The 22,036-nt window shown below is 36.9% G+C and overlaps 1 protein-coding gene across 1 annotated transcript in view; it reads left to right on the forward strand.

The window, feature by feature from the left end:
* The window catches only part of CPS1 (carbamoyl-phosphate synthase 1), a 114,828-nt gene that overhangs the window by 82,775 nt on the left and 10,017 nt on the right, over positions 1–22,036 (forward strand). The window contains exons 26-34 of the mRNA XM_012751480.3: positions 2,288–2,482; positions 2,921–2,988; positions 4,832–4,907; positions 9,560–9,637; positions 12,078–12,185; positions 13,816–13,905; positions 15,673–15,843; positions 17,972–18,046; positions 20,599–20,697. Of these exons, the coding sequence (XP_012606934.2) occupies positions 2,288–2,482; positions 2,921–2,988; positions 4,832–4,907; positions 9,560–9,637; positions 12,078–12,185; positions 13,816–13,905; positions 15,673–15,843; positions 17,972–18,046; positions 20,599–20,697 (960 nt within the window). The remainder of the gene's footprint in view (positions 1–2,287; positions 2,483–2,920; positions 2,989–4,831; positions 4,908–9,559; positions 9,638–12,077; positions 12,186–13,815; positions 13,906–15,672; positions 15,844–17,971; positions 18,047–20,598; positions 20,698–22,036) is intronic.

Below are 22,036 nucleotides of genomic sequence, written 5' to 3' on the forward strand. Positions count from 1 at the left end.
CAGATTCTCCCATGAAAATGTGCTACATTCACTTCATCCTACAAACATGTTCTCATACTGAATTCCTTTTGCTGTATGGGCAAAACCTGCACGACACCATCATGTTGTTACTCTAAAAGACTCCTGTAGACAGGATTTGTCTTCCCAGTGATGATCTCTGACTCTGGAGGTCAAGAATGAGAATTTGGTTTTGTGCTGAAAGTTTTTCTATCTGCACTTTTCTAAAAGAATGTTTTAGAAATAGCTTTCCGTTTATCCTCTAACATTAACCACCCCTGAAACCAGCCAGAAAAGTAGAGTTAGTTTAAGATCCAAATATTTGGTAAATTACTTGAGCATAGCTGCGTTAAAATGTATAGAATAGAGTTCACATATAAGCTCTGTAGCTGTATTTGCTAGGTAAGTGATATGGGCATGTCACTTTACCTTCATTGAGCCTCAGTTTCTTTAGCTGTAAAATGAGGGTGATAATAATCTCTTCAGAAGGATATTCTGAAGATCAAAACAGACAGTCCAGGATACATAATAGAGTCATCAATAAAGAGTAATAAAGAATAGCAGCTATTATTTTGTTATTGTTTTGAAAGTTGTTAATTTATTAAAAAAGAGAAATCAATTTTATAGAGCTATTTTGAAAAATATTTATGTATATATTAAGGCCTTTTTTATTCAACTTTAAGCTCCTATTTAGTCCAATTGACTCTAACTTGTGCTCATAAGTTGCTACTTCTTTCTTAATTTTTAAAAATTACTTTGAAATCTTTCACATGAGACTTTTTGTACACATTTAATTGAAGAATTTGTTTTTCAGCCTCAAAAACAACACTGTTAATAAACCAAAAATAATAAGAAAACAAAAATATGATTATGGTAAAGAGAATAATTCTTTTTAAAGGTTTTGTAAAAATGTCCATTGAACATATTTTGAAATGAGGGTAAAAGTAGCTTAAGTATACTTATAAATATGCAGCACAGTGGGTTATTAATTTCAATACTGTTTGCAATGCCTTTAAGCACTCAATTGCAGGGTGTTTGTTTAGGAAGTACTATAATTGCTCTCATCAGAGAGAAATTAGCTTCATCACTTATAAGAGCATTTCAGAATGATTTTAAGTAATGACAAAATACATTGGGCACATACATATCACTTCAGCAATTCTAATATTCATTAGTGGGTCACTAGGGCAAACACAAATTATGTAAAGCTCAATGGCCTATCAGATAATATAACATTTTGATAGTAATAATTATGTTTTTTTTTAATATACTGACACCATATAGGACCTTTAATGTTTATTATCTTATTTAACCTACATGGCAACCTTGTGAAGTAGGCAGGTACTATCCTAATTTTATAGATAAAAAGACTGAACTTGGGGGTGAGGGGAAATGGTACCCAGAGGGAACCAAGCTAGGAAGGGATGTAAAACTGCAAACCCAATTCCCTACCGCCTCACACTGGTTCACCCTGACCACTACAACAGCAGTCTTGAGGAACTTTGGGATTTGATGGGCTAATTTCTTTTCATCTTGAAGTTTTGACTGCTAATAGGAGATTTGATTGTAAGTAAGGAAATCTTATACTACTCAAACATTCGAATTAAGGCTAAAGATTCTGGCACAGCTTGTGAAGCAAATACTATAGTAAGGAAATAAGAACTAAAATCAGTGACTGGGTACTGGAGATAGGTGCCAAGGTTACGGCAAAGAAGAGAGGATGGTGGATTAGGTCATCAAAGTGGTAGGTGAGATTTAGAATGGACTTTAGTTAAGGGTGGTTAGAGGTTAGACAAACTAAAGGAGAGGAGTGTACCTAGGTAAGGAGAAAGGGTAGTCTTCCTAAGGCTGAGAAAGGTGATGATAGATACGTGCTGGGTTGTGTGTGGGGGGTACAGTAGAGGCGAGTGTTGAAGATTATCTATATCAATTTAGGAAAGTACAACAGTAGTCCAGGAATTATTTAATAGTTGATTATAGTATAGAGTACATTGTGAAAATTCATTGGTTTTTCTTTTCCAATTGCCACACCTGCAAATGTCACAAATGATAGTCATGCTTTAGTTGTGTGGAAGTCTTGCATTGACTTTAACATCAAAGCACCTGGGAAGTCAAAACTAAGCATGTTTCTTTCTTTGTGGTATAATTTAATATTCTCCAATAACAGCAGAGATGAGAACATCACACTTCAGTTAAGCATTATCAGTAAGAAAATGGAGGCAATATTAGCACAGTTGTCCATTCATAATAAAGTTACTCCAATGGTTGATATTGTGTATGTCTTTTCTAGGCATGTGGTGGCTGCATCATATCAGTTGGGGGCCAGATTCCAAACAACCTGGCAGTGCCTCTGTATAAGAATGGTGTCAAGATCATGGGCACAAGTCCATTGCAGATTGACAGGGCTGAGGATCGGTCCATCTTCTCAGCTGTCTTGGATGAGCTGAAGGTGGCTCAGGCACCGTGGAAAGCTGTTAATACTTTGGTAAGGAGAGAAACAAATGTCTTTTCTCAATGTTCTTTTGTGAAGAGTTGTAACCTGAATGTTAACTATTGGAGGTGTTAACAGGGCAGATAGGATGTACTATGCTTAGCAAATTTACTTTTAAGTTGCTGTATTTCCATGATTGCAGTTAAAGGCTGATTATAAATTGATAGCAGTATTCTCATTAAGATTCAGACCATGGAAAGAAGTTCAAACTATTTTTGAACTAGATTTGATATTTAGAATCAGAAGCTAGAAATTTTATGTATTTTAATGTCCTATACACATTGTAATGGTGTCTTTTGAGAAAAAGAATAAAAAGTTGAGTTACCAGTTGACCTAACAATACTGTCCTTCAATTTTATTGCATATTTTAAACTATTCATACTTTTATATATTAATTTGTTTTAATATTATCTAATTATTTCTATTGATTAGAATGAAGCATTGGAATTTGCAAAGTCTGTGGGCTACCCCTGCTTGTTGAGACCTTCCTATGTTTTGAGGTAATACTGTATATTGTTTTCCAAAACAATGATTTAAAACTTGGGAGATACAGAAGTGAATGCTGTATGCTATTAGCACTAGCCTTCTATATGTAGTAATTTGTGAAACCCATTGACAATCCCCAAATCATCACAGCCAGTTTGAAGACCAATGCACCAAGCTTCAGTTTAATGCCTTTCCTTCAGGGATTGGCAATAGAAGAGACTTTAGTCCTACCTCTAGGAGCATAGGTTAAGGCATCTCCTTGCCAAACCAAGGGAAGATTGCTTTATATTAAAGAACATTAAAGAATAAAACCAATTAAATACACACACACATTGGGATATGTCTCACCAGCATCTGTTTTCTGATACCCAGAAATGACAGCTTATCTTTGACTATTTTCAGCACCTTTGGATAGTGCCTTTGTTTTGAAAATTTGAGTTTTTGAGATCAGATTTTTTTAATAGATGAATTATAATGATGTGGAGCAGGAACAGTGAGGATCTTTTATATTAAACTTTGAAACTAACTTCTATCATAAAAGGCAAAGTTGTGAATTATCACTTATTCTCTTCAGATGTTACCACATGTAAGGAACTACTTCACTGAACAGGGGATAATAAGAGAAACACAATTTGCTATGCACAATTTGAAAGTGTAAATGGAATTTGAGATGGGAATCCTTTAAAATAATGAAAAATTTCAAATGAGGTGGAAAACTTTCCTTTTTATTTAAATGACATTTTTTGTAAACCACAGTCTAATAATACTACTTCTTTGAGGAATTAATGTAAATTAATTTAAACGACATGTACACATTTAAGGAAGTATTGAAAAAATGCTTTGACTACTGAACTTCCTTTCTCATTTTTGCAATTTATATCTGTGTTCCAGTTTCCTATACTTTGAATTATCAATGTTTTTGCTTTAGCCTTCCTTTCTTAACAGCTAAAGCTATTGAAAGCTCATTATGCAAAATCTATAATAGAATGATACATGGGTGAGGTGAAAGATATATTAATTAGCTTGATTGAATTTTTCTATAATGTATACATAGATCAAAACATCACATTGTACCCCATAAATATACACAATTATTATCTGTTAATTAAAAATACATTTTAAAAAGTTAAAAAAAGACAAATTTATAATAGAGTAGAAAAGGTAGAGAAAATGCTACTTTTTCAAAGCAAAGGGAAAGTAACATTTTTCTCTTATTTCTTCCCTTCCTTTTACTATTCCTTTCCTTTTCCTCCCATTCCAATTTGAAAATGTCAAAATTCAGAGAAAATTGATTTCAGATAGCATTTTTTCCCATGCATTTAAAAGGAAGGATACAGCAGGAAAAGTTTCAGTTAGATATTGTATAATATATTTGCAAATGTTACTAAAAATTGGTTCTTTTGTAATCTGGTTGAGGTAGTAGAATAACCTGCTTTCACAATGTACTAGTGGGTTAAGATCAACTGTTGCCAATTAATTCAAGAAACAGGGTTAGAAAAATTATGTTCTGGGCTAACTCCTGTTAGGGCTTAAGAATTACCTGGAAGAAGTCGAATGCTAAAACTAAATCAGAAAGGGAAAACCTTGGGAAAGAACAATCTCTAGAGCTACCAGTCTTCTCTTCTCTTCAGGCGTTATTACAGGTCTCATCTTCTTTCTCTGTCCTCAACCTCAGTGACTTTATACTTGGGTCAATTGCCCTGGTGACTAAATGGAGCAAAGTCTCAATTTAGAACAAGGCATCTTCCTATTCAGCCCAGACTGGAACTAGAGATTGCCTGGAACTGTTCTGACAATCGTTTGAGTCTAGCATGCTAGCATGAAACTGACCTGCCTTTTCTTTTTCTATTTTCCCAGTGGGTCTGCCATGAATGTGGTATTCTCTGAGGATGAAATGAAAAGATTCCTAGAGGAGGCTACTAGAGTCTCTCAGGTAGTGTCCAATTTCTTCTTAGTGACTTTTATGTCTTCTGTTAATTGCTACCTTATTTTGTATGCCATTTTTCTTTCATACAATGTTGTTACGATAAGATTCCCCCCCCTTTCTATCCACTAGTCTCCTACATATGAAAATGAGAAAACTCAAAAACATTAAATTATAATTAGATTTGTAGGATTAGTAGAAGAGAGAGACCTGTGCATATTCGATCAAAATAGAGATTTATGTGTTTTTAGACTCCAGGAGTCTAAAAGGATAAGTATTCTTGTTCTCCTCATGGGTGAGATACCGATCAACCTATTCCTGGGGTTCCCAGCCTCAAGAGCTGCCCAACCATGCTCACCACTAACCAGTGAAAGCTTCCCTGATTTTTAATTTTCATACCTAGGAAATTTGCCTCAGTCAAAAATGCAACTTTAATAATAAGTCCCCTCATTCAAGTGTTTTTTTTTTCTTTTTTCATTTTGGCACATTCCATTCATGAGTTAATAAAAATGTTTATAATTTTGTAGTGACTCAACCACCTTCCTCCACTGCCCCGAGCTTTTACCTTCCCCTTCGGTGTTACCTCGGTGTGATCCATTTAAGATTTACCCAGGGGTGTTATTGATCTGCAGTCTTTGTAATGTAGAGGATAAAAGTAATGTTTTCCTTTTAAAAGCTTTCAAAAGCTAGTTGGAGTAGTGGGGGGGAAAAAAAAAGAACAACTCGTAGAGAAGAGTTTGATGTTAGCAAGTGGAGTTAGTGAGGAGCTGAGAGTGAAATCAGAGGTGTCTCACAGAGGAATAAGGATGGACTGGTCGTGCCCACAGGAAGCCGGGTCCTCTTCCATGGGAGAGTTGCTCCCCACGGGTGTCTGGGGGGTGAACAGAGTAGGTAAAGATAAAGAGTGAGAAGAGGCAAAGAGTATAAAAAAAAAAAAAAGAAAACCAAGTGGATTTTGAATTCATGTTTGTGGGAATGTCAGATAACTGAAGAGGGAATCTTCCTAACGGGCCAGTTTTCATGAGTGCACTCTGAGGGAGACATGGACTGTCCTCTCCTCTACCCTATTCCCTGTGAGGGTCCTGCCATGCTCCCCTTCTGAGGAGCCAGCACCTGGACCCAGCTAGGCTCATATGAGTGATGAGGCATGCGTGTCCACTCTTTTCTGCCTGGAACACTAGACCTCATAGGGCCTTTCCTCAGTAGAATATTTTGAAAAATATTTATTTTTTCTGGTAGCATGTGGACAGAACCCCTATGGGACCAAAGGTTAATAATAGATCTGTTCTGATTAAATACTTTCTGGTTCAATTATCCTCATCAAATTACAGCAGAATCTGGGGTGCTCAATCCAATGAATTTAGAGTAAAAGTAGCCCCCGTAAATCATCCCTGTATTTATATATTCATTCCTATATAGTACCTGCTATATAATGGTATTGTTCTCAGTATCAGGGATGTTATATTCATGAAAATATAGGCATAGTCTCTGCTCTCACAAAGGACTTTTATTGCTAGGGACAAAAGACATCAAAAAATTACAAGTAAGTATGATGATCAATGAGCATTTTAGTAGAGAAAATTCAGGTTTCTGAGGAAGAATGTAAAAGTCATAAGGTCTAGTCCCTGAGGAAGGGACTTTTAAATTGATGTCTGATGGTTGATTCAGGGTTAACTGGGTGAAAGGCTTACATCATGGGTATGAGTAGGAAGAAAGGAACAGCACCTGTAAAGACCTGAAGGTGAGAAAAACCATGGGGTTTCTAGAAACTGATGAAGCATCCAGTATATGGCTAGGACACCAAACCTGCTGTTGATTTTAATGATGGTAGATAAGTAGGGTAGACAAGGGACAGATAATGGAGACATTGTCAGTCATTACAATGAGTTTGGATTTTAATTTTATCCTCTATTTTAGAAAGATTAGTCTACTATAATGCAGAGACAGTGAATTATGTGGCGAGACTGAATTCATGGAAAGAGGTTAGTGGGCTGTGCTGTGGTTCAGGGTAGGATGACAGTGCCCTGGATCAGAGTAATGACATAAAAGATATAGAGAAATATTGAGGGTGTGCATTGAAAGGAATTAGTGAGTAGATGGAGGTGGAGGGTGAAAGAGGATACAGGATGGGGTACCTACGTTTTGGCCTTGGACAACTGGATGGATGGTGGTGCCATTTATTGAGATATGGAGCACTGGAGAAAGAGAACATTCTAGAAGGGGGAATCATATATTTAATTTTCAACCTTTTGAATGTGAACTGCCTGTGAGGAATCTAAGTGGAGATGATTTGAAGGCAGTGGGTTATATAGATTTGGAACTAAGGATCAAAATCATGGCTAGAGGTAGAGATGTAAATATAGATTTTGAAATAAATAGCATCTCACTTGAATTAAAGCTTTGAGAATGGAAGCAGTCACTGAGGGAGACAGTGTAGAAGATGAGGAAGAGCTAAACCAGGAAGGACCCTGAGAAAGAAGCATGGAAATGTAGTTCACAGGTTCCAAAGAAGAAAGTGTTTTAAGAATGTATAATTCTGCTGAAAGATTGAAATATATTAACCACTTTTTCTTCTTGAACATAGTACGGACCATTTCATAAATGTGTTCAGTTGGCTAGGAGGGTGACACTGTTGTTCCACCTGCGTCCATTTATCTGTGGGAGCAGCCATCCCCCAACTGCTGGGATAGCTGATGACACCCTTTAACTGAACTCTTCTCTGGATAATTCCTCTCAGTCAAATGGGAGCCTCACCAAGCAGGAGATGAGATCCCTCACCCCACTCCCACCCTCAAAACCCTAGACAGTGACTGACCTCTGCTTCAGATGGGACTTTGCTCTGTAGTTCCAGTCATGCTGCAGAGCTCCCTGGGGCCAGGCTGAATCCAGGACCCACTGAGACCACAAATGTACGAGCTTTTTCCTGCTGCCCCTTCCTGCTTTTCTAACTCCCACAGTAAATCACTTGAACATGAATCCGTATCTCAGGACTTGGCCAGAGAACCTAAGACAGCTAGGAAAGTTTACCTATTTAGAAATTGTACTGTTATCATCATGATATAGAAAAATACCCTCCACCTAGTCTCAACAAAGCTCTACTAGGCCAACTATAGGAAACATCTAATATTTAAAAAATAAGGGACAGAGATAGAAAGATTTTTTTTTTTTTGGCTACCAAACAGTTGCCTGTACAATAGGCTTTTGAAGAGAAGTAAGTGTGCAAATTTAATAATAAATTTTTTAAAAAGAGAAGCCTTTTAATGGCATAAAACTTTGTTTTCTTTGACTTTACCACAAAAGTCAATTCTATTGAAAGTGTTAAGTTTATCATGAGATGATAAATTTTATGATAGTGTCCAGAAAGAGTTTATTTTCAGGGGAAAATACAATGTTTAGAGAAGGCTTCAGGAAGGAGGTGGCATTTCACCCAGGCCTTGTAGGATGAATTGAGATTTGAGAAAGGAAGCTGAGGAGGAAAGGTGTAGAGTGCATAGGGGAAGAGAGGCATGGCGGCACATAAATGCAGGTTTTGGTGAGAGGCCTGGGTTGCTGGTACCGAGGGCACAGAGGAGAAGGTATCTAAACCTGCAGATCTTCAGTCAACCTCTTCATTTAGTCTGGAAAAAAGCAAGTGGCGGTCAGGTGGTAGAGGGCATCCCAACCTTGTCATGGAGAAACTGAGTTTGGAAAGCACTTTAAGAATGGCTGGGTACAGTGGCTCATGCCTCTAATCTCAGCACTTTGGGAGGCCCAGGCAGGAGGATCTCTTGTGGCCAGGATTCCAAACCAGCCTGGGCACCACAGCAAGACCCTCGTCTATACAACATATTTAAAAAAATATTCACTGAGTGTGGTGGTACACACCTATAGTCCTAGCTACTTGGGAGGCTGAGGTGGGAGGATCACTTGAGCCCAGAAGGGTGAGGTTGCAGTGAGCTATAATTGGGCCACTGTACTCCAGCCTGGGCAACAGAGCAAGCCTATGTCAAAAAAAATAAATAAATTAAAAAAAAAATAACAAAGAATGGCAAGGGATCTGGAACAGCCAAGAAAGAAAGGACATTTTAAGATTAATTGAGAAAAATGATTGTACAGTCACAAATGTCATGCTCTGGAAGGTGGTATATGGCAAATCAATTTCAGGCAAAGGATTTCATCTTCTGCCTGATAAAATTGAAACAAAATGCTGCTTTCCTTTTAAGCTATTTCACAATTCTCATATAGAGGACAGATTTAGGAAGTAGTAGTGCTTGGGAAAGGAGGGTAGGAAGAGAGAAAGAATCTGAACCAATAATAATGTATAATTATAGAAAAAATACAGAAATATTCATGATTCTGGTAGTAGAGGAGGAAGCCACATTCTGCTTCCTTCTTAGCACCCTCTTTTCTCTAAATAGCCTAGACACCTATGTCTGGGACATCAGCACTCATGTTCAGTTTGCTGAGCACTCAAAGTTGGAGAAAGACCCCCTGCCTGACTGTAAGCAGAGAATGACCTTGTTCTTACAACATAGATTGGCTAATGAGTTTATGTCGTATGTTTAGCCTTGAGGTTTTTTTGCAAATATTGCCCTGATATTTACTTAAGGTATGTGACTTATTTGACATTATGCACATAAGTTTAGCTAAATATTCTGCTCCTCTGTTTTCCTTGGTGACAGGAACACCCAGTGGTACTAACAAAATTTATTGAGGGGGCCCGGGAAGTAGAAATGGATGCTGTTGGCAAAGATGGAAGGGTAAGTACTTTATCTTCGCCTCCCCTATCCCTGCCTTCCATCAGTTTTTTTCCTTTAGCAATCTTGAAACATTCACAGGTTAGAATTCATGAGTTCTACAAAACAGGTCTCCAATAATAGTGGAGAAGCTGCTTAGTAAAAAAAAAAAAAAAAAAAATCAAATTCCCTGACAATTCAGTGTGTGTCATGGGTTTCATATTTCCTATGTTTCATACTGTTAGGATTTCTCTTTGATGGTATTTGAAATTAATTATCATCCTGTACTCATCATTCTTTTTGAATAGACTTTCTCTCATTTTCTTTTGTCTGTAGTTTTCCTTTCATGTTTCAATGGATATTATAAAAACATCCAATACTTTTCTTTCTGAAGTTCCTAATTGAATCCCTGTTTTTTCTGCTTTCTTCATTTTCCCCCCTCCCCACTTTTTATCGGGTTAATAAAGGCAAACAAAACAGAGTAGGTTGGATAAGGATAATAACATAAAATTGGCTTTCCGTATCACATCTTGTATTGCTAATACAAGGAATGCCTCCAACTTCAGGGAGAAATCAAAATGTGAAGAATGTTTTCCTTTACTTTGCTAGTTGTGTTAATAAGGCATTTGTGATTTATCTTGAAATAATAGATAGTTATGTTTTAGGGAGTCCATGCCATTTTATTTGCTTTAAAGATAAAAAGTTAGCCTTCATCTTTTGCTTTGCAAATACTTCAAAACACTACTGAAGATGTTAAAGGTTCTTTTCTTTTTTCTCACAGATTAGCAGTTCAGTACAGGCTTTTTTTTTTTTTTTTTTAATTGTAATGGTGTCTACTTTGTCATAGAATCATATAATCTTGAGTTGAATCCCCCTCCCACCCAAGAGACACGAATTTTATTTACAGCATCCCTAGAAGGTGGTCATGTGTTTTCTTTTAAACTCTTCGGTGATATAAAGCATAAAATATTCTAAGATTATGTATTGTGATTTTTTTTTTTTTATGTCTTAGATATTCTCTATCTTGAAATAAGGTCTGCTTCTTTGGAACTCTCATCCTTGCCACCTTCCTGAGTTTTAAAGCATAAGTTTAATCTCTCCCCTCTTTCAACATTTTAAGTATTTGAAGATTGAGATATAAAATAAGAGGAATGTGATTGCTCCTCTATAGAAGTTCAGAATGTAAGAGTGGTCTAGAGATATTCATATGTTTTCAAATATTGTGCTATAAAGTAATGCTCGACTGTGGGCCTGATTTGGCTCTAGCTTGCCAGAATCTGAACTCCCCCTAAGCTGCTCTCAAACATTGACCATTGCACATCATCCTGTGTGCTCCCTTTTAGAAGCGTTCCAGGTTATTCATGTAGTTTTTAAACTGTCATATTCAGAAATGGGCATAGGATTTCAGATGTATTATGACTATTCCAGAGCTCAGTGGGATGATTGCCTCTCCTTTTCCAGGCACTGTACAAAAATAAAAAAGAGCTCTTATGATACATCAAGTATCATACTAGATACTTTATATGTTCTCTTTTATCCTTAAAAACACTCAATGAGACACACTCTCCGAGACAGTAACCATTGTTATTCCCTTCTTATCAGAAACAAATGCTAAGCAGGTAAAGCACCCTGCCCAGGTCACAGAGCTCATCAGTAACAGCAGAAGGATGGAGACTCAAATGTCACTCTGTTTTAAGTCATTTATAAATCTGATAAGCAAATCTTCTACATAATTTATTTAAGTCTTTTACAGCCACCCAATGCTTCTCTCTCCCTCTCAGCTCCATCATTTCCCAAGGACACACATATTATAAACATATAGGTTATAGTGATTGAAACCGTAGACTTTGGAATCTGACAGATAAGCTTCAAAATACTAACTCAGTCACACAGTCACATACTAGTCACATCCACTTGGGTTATTTATTCTTGCCTTGCTTTCATTTCCTTCTAAAGGAGGACAAGAATATTTTCCTCTTGCCTCCTTCCTTTCTCAAACTTCAATTTAAGGATCTCTTGATCAGGTAAGGTCCTCACATCTTCTATTTCCCCTAAGTTATACCATTTACCCAGCTAGATACTCACACTTCTCCCATCAACTTTTCTTTTCCAGCGTCTAAAAGATAAAAACACCTGCAATGCCTCCCAAGTGTTGCGATTTCCTACTCTGTTTTTAAAAGTAATATAAATGGGTTTAGTTTTTTCCTTTTTCTATTATTTACCCCCATACCTATCAGCCACCCTCAGCTGCCCCTACAGGCAATCTGTCACTGCGCAGGGAAGTCTGGGAGCTCTATGTGCAGCTCTTTCTACGGCTCTCATCAGGAACTTAGCAGAGGGACTGGTCCATGCTTGGGGCATCTGTTAGGATGAAAGGGGAGGGTGAGAGAGTAACTTCATTGAAGTAGGTGCCTGACAACTCTTTTAAAAATCTTTTTTTTTTTTTTTTTTTTTTTTTTGCCAGGTTATCTCTCATGCCATGTCTGAACATGTTGAAGATGCAGGCGTCCATTCAGGAGATGCCACTCTGATGCTGCCCACACAAACCATCAGCCAAGGAGCCATTGAAAAGGTCATCATTTATAAATAAAAGTTGAAGAGAAAAAGCAAAGGATGAGGAGAGAACCTCGGTTAAAAAAAAACACAAAACAAAAACTAGGTAGCAATGGAAAACATGCTGCCACAGGTTAAACTTAATGATTGGAGATCTTCCTTGCCCTGAGTCAGCTGGGTATTTTAAAGATAACGATGTCCTTCACTGCCTTTTAGAGCCCATTTGATTATAGGCTAGTGCAGTAGTTCTCAAACTTTAGTGTGCATCAAATCCACCTTCAGAGCTTGTTAAAATACAGGTTGCTGGGTTCCACCCTGAGTTTCTGATTTCATGGTTTGGGGTAGGGCCCCAGAATTTACATTTTAAACAAGTTTTAAGGCAGTGCTGTTACTAGTGGTCTGAAGAGGACATTTGGAGAACTGCTGCTGCAGAGAATTCTTATGTTTGAGAGCCATTTGGAGGTGAGCCGCATATAAAACCATGTTTTTTAGGAGTGGTGTGGCAGTAACTTGGGAACTTTCTGGAACCTCTGCATCCCTCCGCCCCCACCCTTACCTTCACTTCCTACCAGCATTCTCTGATATTTCTCTTTTGACCCCTCTTTGATAGCCACTCCTTTAAAGAACCTCTCAAGAATTATGACTCTCAGTTCTTAATATGTGTTGCTAGATGTATACTCAGAGCCTATCATCTTAAGTAACACTTGAAAAGGTCCCATTAGTTTTCAGGTATCTTGGTTCAGGCTTGGCTTTTTAGTGAGCTTTTACAGCAAATTTTTCATCAGAATCCATGCAGACCTGTCCAGAACAAAGTCTGACTTTCTTCTGGAAAGTGGAGGTGGCAGGATACTTTGTAATAGCAGCAGCATAAGAGAAAAAATTTCCCTGATTTCAAATATACTTTGGTTTCTCATGCCAGGATAAATGACCTCCAGAATTCAGATTTTTTTCCAAATCTCTCAGACCTCAATATGCCACAGACTCCACTTCATTTATACCCAATGGAGTTGCTGTACCACTCTTGTGAGTGTAATGAGTGAGGAGCTCTTGCTTATTGTAATCAGTGCCCCCTCTTGACATAGGAACCTTCTGGCCCTGGTTGGATACAGGGATTCCTATATGTGACATGCAGTGCCTCCCTGCAGGGAAACACTATTTCCTTCCAAACATAATATCTACCCTTGTAGAGTCCAGGGCAACAGAAAAGCAACATAAAAGAAATCTCTGTGGTCTCTTTGCAGTACCATGTAATTTCAGGGCCTGCACCTCTCAGCAGGTAGGTCATTAGATTGATACAGAGTTTGGACTGCAGTTTCTGGTGCTGAAGCAACTAGACTGAAAGGATTCCATTTAAACCTCAAAGTAAAGCCAAGTAATATAATTATAGGTAGATAGGGGTATTTGTCAGAGAGATAACCCTGTTAAATTATTTGTTCTTTTCCCTACTATTCTGTTGTGACTATTTATGATATTACATATTATTATTTTGTTAATAGAAGCCTAATAGTGCATCTTATTATTATTATTATAAATATAGATGTAGCTGTCTGTAAGGAGAAATTAAATTTAAGGTGCTGTGCCTTTTTTTCTATTTTTTTTTTTAACTGAGATATGTTCTTTAGTTCTATGTCATTGTCATTTTCATCTAGGTGAAAGATGCTACTCGAAAGATTGCAAAGGCTTTTGCCATCTCTGGCCCATTCAACGTCCAATTTCTTGTCAAAGGAAATGATGTCTTGGTAAGAGATTCCAAGAAGCTTGACAGAACACCACTGCTGGGTTAGGTCATGTTGATTTGTGTCTCTATGGTCATCTCCTCTATGAATACCAGCCACAGAGAAACTGAGACCCCTGCAGCTGTTTGTGTCTGAGTGTGGAATGTTGCATAGCATATAATGTCTGCATTGATTGAAGACACAGGCGCTTGGGAGCATGGATATGTCAGTCAGGGCTTTGTAAAGTTCTCTGATCTGATCCACTAGAAAGAAGATGACTGTATGCCATCCACAGTATAGCATAGACAGATAATATTAACAGTGAATACCATAAAGTAAACTGAATGTATAGAGTAGTCATAAATTATGTGCACTGAAGTTCTGCTTTACTCCTTACTTGGAGAAGATATCATTTGCAAAAAATAAATAAATAAACTAATTAATTTAGCCTACTTAATTTAACTAATCAGTAACTGTCTTAGTCTATTCTGTCTTGCTATAACAGAATACCTGATGCTGGGAAATTTGTAAAGAAAAATAGTTTATTTGGCTCGCTATTTTGGTAGTTAGAAGGTCCAAGATTGAGAAGTTGCATGTGGTAAGAGTCTCATGCTGCTTCCATGCTTTCTCATGGCAGAAAGTAGAAGGGGAACAGACGTGTGCAGAGAGATCAAATGGCAAGATAGGAAGTAAGAGAGGGAAACTGAGGAAGCCAGACCCTTTTTAATAGCCCACTCTTGTGGGAATAAATCCATTCCTGAGAGAGCGAGAACTCACTGGAGGGCATTAATCTATTCATGGGGGATCCACCTACTTAACCCAAACACCTCCCACTAGGCCTTAGCTCCCTATACTGGCATCTTTGGGATCAAATTTCAACATGATTTTTGGTGGGAACAAACCAAATCCAAACCATAGCAGTAACCAACATTGATGTACCAATTGCTATGCAGTTACATGGTGGCTTCAAAGATGTATAAGGCATAGTCTCTACTCTGAAAGATCTTATAATTTAGTGAGGACTGGGAAGAACATGAATTTGTAGATAACTATAATATAGTGTTTAATAACTATTAGATGAGATGTACAAATAAAACAGCATTGGAATTATAGAGCAGAGAGAGTATTTGCTAGGGTATGTGCACATGTTTGCAGGAACATGTGTTTGAGCATCATATGCCTCATCTGGGGTGGATAATAAAAGACTTCAAGGAAGATTTTGTGTTGTGAACTGGACCTTAAAGGATGGCTGAGATTTTGACAATTTAAGGACAGTACAGAGGTTATTACACATAGTACATCACCTATTTTTGGACACAGTGAATAGTTCAGTTGAGTGAGATCATTTTTCTAGGTAAAGAGTGGAAGGTGAACTCAGAAAGTAAGATTGGGGCCAGGAAAGTGTCATAAGATAAAATAGAGAGGTATATGGAAGCCAGAGGATAGAAGGCCTTCACGGTCTAGACTTTAATCTGTTGCCAGTGGAAATCAAGTAGAGGATTTCAGGAGGGGTGTGGCATTATCTGAGCCCTGCATTAATCTAAATCTGTCAGCGGTGTGTGGGGATGGAATTGGGGAAAGGGGATGAAAAAATGTCAGAGTTCGAAGATACTGACTGAAAGGAAACCAGTTAGAAAAAGTCCCAGCAGTGGGGTTGAAAAAGGACAGGATTAGCAAAACAAGAGCTAATCTCCAGTTAATAACAGCTGGAAGCCAAGTGGCAGAGATAATATTAATATTGTTGTTATTGGCTCTCACTATCCTCTTTCTCCCTGATTTTTATCTCTTCAGGTGATTGAATGCAACCTGAGAGCTTCTCGATCCTTCCCCTTTGTGTCCAAGACTCTCGGGGTAGACTTCATTGATGTGGCCACCAAGGTGATGATTGGAGAGAACATTGAGGAAAAACCTCTTCCAACATTGGAGCATCCCATAATTCCTGCTGACTATGTTGCAATTAAGGTAATATTTTCAAAAAAATTATTAGTCATTTTATGAGTTCCGATGAAATTAAAAGAACAATTTGTCATCAAAAATCTTGTTACTTTAAAAACTTTCTAACTGGAGTCCCAGACTCAGAATTTATGTTTCCTTTCAATAAGGCAATGCAGTTATACACAGCAAATTTATGTAAACTGTTGTGCATTTCAAACTTTCAAAACATCATCTAGAATTGTGTAACTTCAAAACCAAGTAGCCAAGTGAATTCTAAGCTATACTTACGCAATTGACACAATTGCCAGTTTGGTTAGTAAGCAGAAGTCCTGGGTATTGTTGGCTAGGATGAGGGTTGAATGGTGCCAAGTCTTCAGGAATGCATGACTCTTGTAAAAGTGGCTATCCTGTGGGATAAATTCTTACCATGTTGACCACCTTTACTTAGTCTGTATTTTCTTTGATGGCACATTTTTCTATTTAAAAAATTGAGATAGTAATTGCTGCTTACAATGATGCTGTAAGAGTGAAGAAATTGATGGCAACTTATGAAAAATAAGCAGTAAAATGTATGGTTATTCACCAATTTTATATATATATATGCATATTTTTAATAATGCCTTAATAATAAAGCCATTGTACAACTCTAGATGCCTCAATATGATTGCACACAGAATATTTATAATTATGACATTTAACTACTTTGCTGGACAGGTATGAGGATTAGTGGGATATATTTGGATTTCCTTAGATGAAATGCACAATGAAATTAATTTATATTTGATATATTTATGTGACATTGACATATTTTCAATGCCTACAAAAGGTTCCTATTCCTATATGTATTAGTGAGCTCAACCATAATTGTGTTGCAGATGAGAAACTGACTTTTGACTTTTATAATGGGAGTTTTAGGTTGAAGCTATGAATCAAAAAACATTTATTAATCTTAAGTTAATGATTTATGATGCCTTGAATTTTATAGTGCATTGAGATACAATATCAATTTTCATGTTGGGGGAAGGGTAGCTTATAAAAGCTTATAGAAAGAGAGAGAGAAAGAGAGAGGAATTTTTTGTTTGAGACCAACAGGTAGTAGGCACTGAAAAATATTTTTTCACTGGAGATTATACATATGAATTTAAAATTCATGTTTCTTTGTTCATAGTTATAGGAATATATGCCTCTATTTTTTCTTATAGATTAATATATGAATATACAAACATAATCTCAAACTAAAAGTAATATTGATAGATATGCATTTTTTAAATGCACCATATCTTCCAGCTTCTTTTCTAGTTATCATTGTATATTAATTAAATTGATTTCAAATTACTTATTCATTGTCAATTGTAATAGTATTAGTAAAGTCAGTGGATATCAACAGATGGGGAAATAGGGAAGCTGAAGTATAAGAATATGTAATAACTTGACTGAGATGACCCAATGAAATAACCCCAAGCCAGAATTCCCATCATAACTTAGGTGCCAGAATCAATGAAGGAATAGTCTAGACCAGATAAATGAAAATATACAAGAAATAAGAATTTGATTCTTAGTGAATTGCACCAATAAAATAAATGAAAAGGAGGCACTTGTATGTTCCAGTTCATATAAAAGTTCTCAACAAAAGTGTTTCCAAGCAGAATGTTTTTCAAAGCTTTTAAGAGGTGTCAACAACAGTTTAATGTCTCAGAAATTGGCTTACAGACAGCCATTTCTGGCAAGGTGGCTTGTTGCAAGTTTGAATGATCAGAACAAGAAGAGGAATGTTTCAAAAGCCTATAAAGGAAAAAAAAATGTTTAAACTCTGTGTCTGGGTAGACCAATGCCCAGTAGACTTTGTTTGAAATCATTCCAATACGAATATGCATAGGCCAGATTAGGAACACTGGTCTAGACTGGTCACACAGGTCCTATTTACAGAAATAATTTGTGATTATTTAACCTAAGTTTTTGGCCAAGAACTCAAGAAATGCTTGGAACAGAATTTTAAAGCTATTTTTCAAGTCATGTACTTAAACCAAAGAGATTTTTTACATGTCTACCATAGCCTAAATGAATCCCAGAGAGATTATTTGCTAAATATATTAATTCTCTCTTATTCATTGATACCTTTCCCTCATATATTTTTCCTCCCTGCTTTTTATGACAGGCTCCAATGTTTTCCTGGCCCCGGTTGAGGGATGCTGACCCTATTCTGAGATGTGAGATGGCTTCCACTGGAGAGGTAACTAGTTAATGATCCATGAGTGCTTTCATTAAATCTACTTTGAAATCTATGGTTTTGTGATTTGAATACAGTAAAATAATTAAGGTAGTAAGTAATAAGAGAACACAAATTTCTACTATCAGTGTAAGTCTCAAAGGGCTTGAGAATTTTGAATAAAAAATATCTTCTACTGTCTTTTGGAATAGAGTCTAAGTTTTCACTTCTATTTCAACATAGGCATGTAATACATATGTTCCTAATTCATTTCCACATGAGAACATCTTTCTTATATTTCTTTAGACATCTAAGTAAATATTTTATGTGTCTTTTTATTTTAAGGTACTCAGGTCTCTCTGTAACGGTACCTCATCCCCATCTTGCCACCATGAAATCATATCATTGCATTTTTACTAACAATATATAGAATAACAGCATTAGAAAGATCATAAACCTAAATATTGTGGAATCTGCAGATATGTGGAAAATCCCAGGACCACTTCTAAAGCAACCTTAACCTCTTGGGGATTATCTAAAAGCTATAATGGGACTGGCCACTGGATGTCCCTCTTCACTTGTGTTGGGATTGTATCAGGTAGAGGTTTCTTTAAGAATGTGAAATGTGTTTCTTGTAGAGAGCTGTCAGATTCTAGAAAGTTCTCTACATGTCAGTGTCAGGACATTTTATGAATCACCTAGCCCTTGACAGGCTTACTAGATACAACCTTCAGATTCTCATCAGTGCACATCGGAGTGGCAACATCACACTGTGAGGCATCCTTGTTTCCTCTTGGTATTAAGGAAAACCTGAAAGGGGAAAATATTTAATTGCAACAAATACGTGATGTTTTGTATGGTTGCCTGGTTACAAGCAAGATCTGTGATGAGAAGCCAAGTGAGACAAGAAGGCAGGCAGTGAGGAATAAATGGCTATCCTGTCTGTATTTGGAGTTTTTGAACGGGGACTCTTAGCCCCTTTGTTGCAGGTTCATCTTGAGCCCATGGTCGCTAGTAGTGGTGCTGATTTCAGCTGGCCTAGGCTTCGAGAGATCTATTTTCTCCCATGTTTTTTTCTCTAGCATGACAAATTTGTTTGCAGTGCTTATATTCATTGTGCCTCCATATACACATTAGAGTTGTTGAAATATAAAAATATGAAAGAATTAGAAATTTAGCTCCCCCTTTGTTCTATGTTTCTAAAGTATAAAGAGATTCTTCTTCCATTATTTAAAAGAGTCATATTCCCAAATATCATGAAGTATAATGTTACAAGGTCTGTATTATAACTGACATCAGAATATAACTCTAGCTTAGTAAAATCTCAATAATGCTTCAAAGAGACATTTTGAATGTCCAAATGGCCTATTGTAGGATTAAGTAAACCTCTAGTTCCTGATTGAGGTAAAGGGAATTTTATTTTCCTAGTGGGCATGTCAGTCCTAATCTTCACTAGAACATTTGCCTACTTTCTCCGGTTCCATAGAAAATTGCTGAAACTTCTGTGTTGTTGCATCTGCACTTTTGACGGGATTGCCCAATTCCTTTCAGTAGAATTTGAGACTATTAATGTAGGTTAAACTCACTTGAGATAGTGGGCCAGTACTTGACTGAGTAAAATGCTCACTGGAATGAAAAACAGCATGTATTGGTGGTCAACTGAAGGTTATAGTCATGAGAACTTTCCTTGCATAAGAAAGGGAGTCATTTGCTTGAAGAATGAATTTAGCCATCAGTGTTATTTACTCTAATGGTGGTTCTGTACCTCTGCCAAATGATGATGTTCGTGGCAGAGTTGACGCCCATCATGTTCAAATATAGCACTTGTTCTATAGTTATGGTGGCTATTTGATTTGTAGTTATATTGTAGCACAGTTTCCCTAGATGAAGCTTTTGTATACTCTAACATTACTGTATCTATTAGTTTGGAGTCATTTTTTTTTCACATATGGTATGGTATTCAGGACTAGTAGCAGAGTATTTTGGTTGATTTTATGAAAATGATTTTAAAAAAGAACAAGTTCCTTTGAGATTTTCATGGAATTATTTAATTTCTCAGAAGGCATTCTCATAAGCTGTAAAAATGACTCCAAACCAATGATGTGCAGTTATGCATTTCTGCTACTGACCCGTGAATTCAGGCACTGCTGCAGAGTATGTACGACATATACTGTTATTTAAACAGTAAGTCATATTAACATTTGGAAACTCACCACGTTATGGACTAGAAGCTGTGATTTGTATCCAAATAACTCACAGTAGAATCCAGTTATGTTGCTCCATTGAGTGTTGTTGGATAGAGAAAGAATTGCTTATTCATTCATTATGTTTAATTAAAAACATAAGATACATCTGCCCTGGCCAGTCTTTTAATCTCTGGATTCAGATTGCACGGTCTTTGGGCAACATTAATAAAATCTACAGAAGGAGTCTATGAGTAAAGTGCTTTCCATTTGTGTGTGTGTCTGTGTGCGTGTGCGTGTGTCTGTGTGCGTGTGTGTGTGTGTGTGTGTGTGTGTATTGGTAAGGGTGATTGACCATTTGCCTTCTCTATTTTATTTTTTATTCCTAAACAGGTGGCTTGCTTTGGTGAAGGTATTCACACAGCCTTCCTAAAGGCCATGCTTTCCACAGGATTTAAGATACCCCAGAAAGGCATCCTGATTGGAATCCAGGTAAGTGGTATGCGGCTGTGTGCGTGCCCGTAGTCATACACTGTGAGTGGTGAGATGGGGCAGGGACATTAATTGTGGTATAGAAGAGGGCTTATGTTCTACTTTATAGCAATTTATAGAAAGCATGGACATTTTGTTCCCTATTGTTCCCTGATTTTTCATTCTCCTGTTACAGAAACCAATTTAAAAAATAAAATAAAGACAGAAAGACAAAGTCTCTAGTGAAGGGATATTTCTTCTAAATGGGATTCAGGGTGCCTTAAAAAGGAATCTCTCCTCTTCTTTTGTTACATCTTTTCTAAATGTTTTGCTCTTAGCTCTTCCTCCTTAGCTGAACATAGGCTTTCTATAAGGTTGGGTCTCACCTTGTCTTTCTGTGTCTATCTCTTGACTTTCCCCTTTGCAAACTCATCCATGTCTATAGTGTCTACTCTCCTATCTATAACTACCATCTTTAAATCTTTATCCTCAGCCATTCCCTATTTCCAACAAGCTGCTAGATACATCTATCTGGATGTTTCAAATCCAACATTTCTCAAACTAAAGTCATATGTGTTCTCTCCTGACCACTGCTCCTTCCTTGCTTCATTTCATTCATTCAGTTCTTCATGTTTCAATCTCTAGTCAATGCCAAGGATTTAAAGTTGAAGAAGACATGAGCATTATTTGAGAAATTTCCTCAACTTAACACTCTAGGTTGAAAGTTTATGAAGAGTGGTGACTTAACAGATCTAAAAAAGTCAGTTTATCCTATAGTATATTGTGGAAGTTCTTGAAATAGTAGCATTTGTTAATCTCTCTAAGTCAAGGTAGGGTGAGATAATTATAAATGAATATCTTTATATAATGAATAAGGCACTATTGGTTTATTATTGCAAGTCAAATGTAAATCTTAGGGCAAAATGATAGACAGGAAACTTCTATTACTATTTGGAATGATTATTGCAAGAGTGTGTAAACTGTTCTGTTTACAAATTTCCTGAAAAAATACTAGCTGTTTTCCAACTGGTTATTCACTTTTATCTGAGATTAGTAATTCCTGGGTTCTATAAAAACAATGGATGGTCTTATATAACACCCCTGCTGTGCATTTAATAAGCTCAAACCCTGCATGGTTACATAAAAATCAATAAAAATATAATTAGAGCAGTACCAGGTATTCTCAAATCAGTGGGTGATTATTATAGATGCTGTCTCATTAGGGTGTCTTAATATTAGCAAATTAGACTCTGGAGACTGGATAGGTAGTGGCTTTGGAGAAGTTTCTGCAAAGAGTAACTTGGGATTTTGCTTTACAAAGGTGCCAGAAGGGCAATGGTGAATAGTTAGAGCAGAGGCT

This window comes from Microcebus murinus, chromosome 8 (genome assembly GCF_040939455.1).
Source record: "Microcebus murinus isolate Inina chromosome 8, M.murinus_Inina_mat1.0, whole genome shotgun sequence".
In the NCBI taxonomy this organism is placed as follows: Eukaryota; Metazoa; Chordata; class Mammalia; order Primates; family Cheirogaleidae; genus Microcebus; species Microcebus murinus.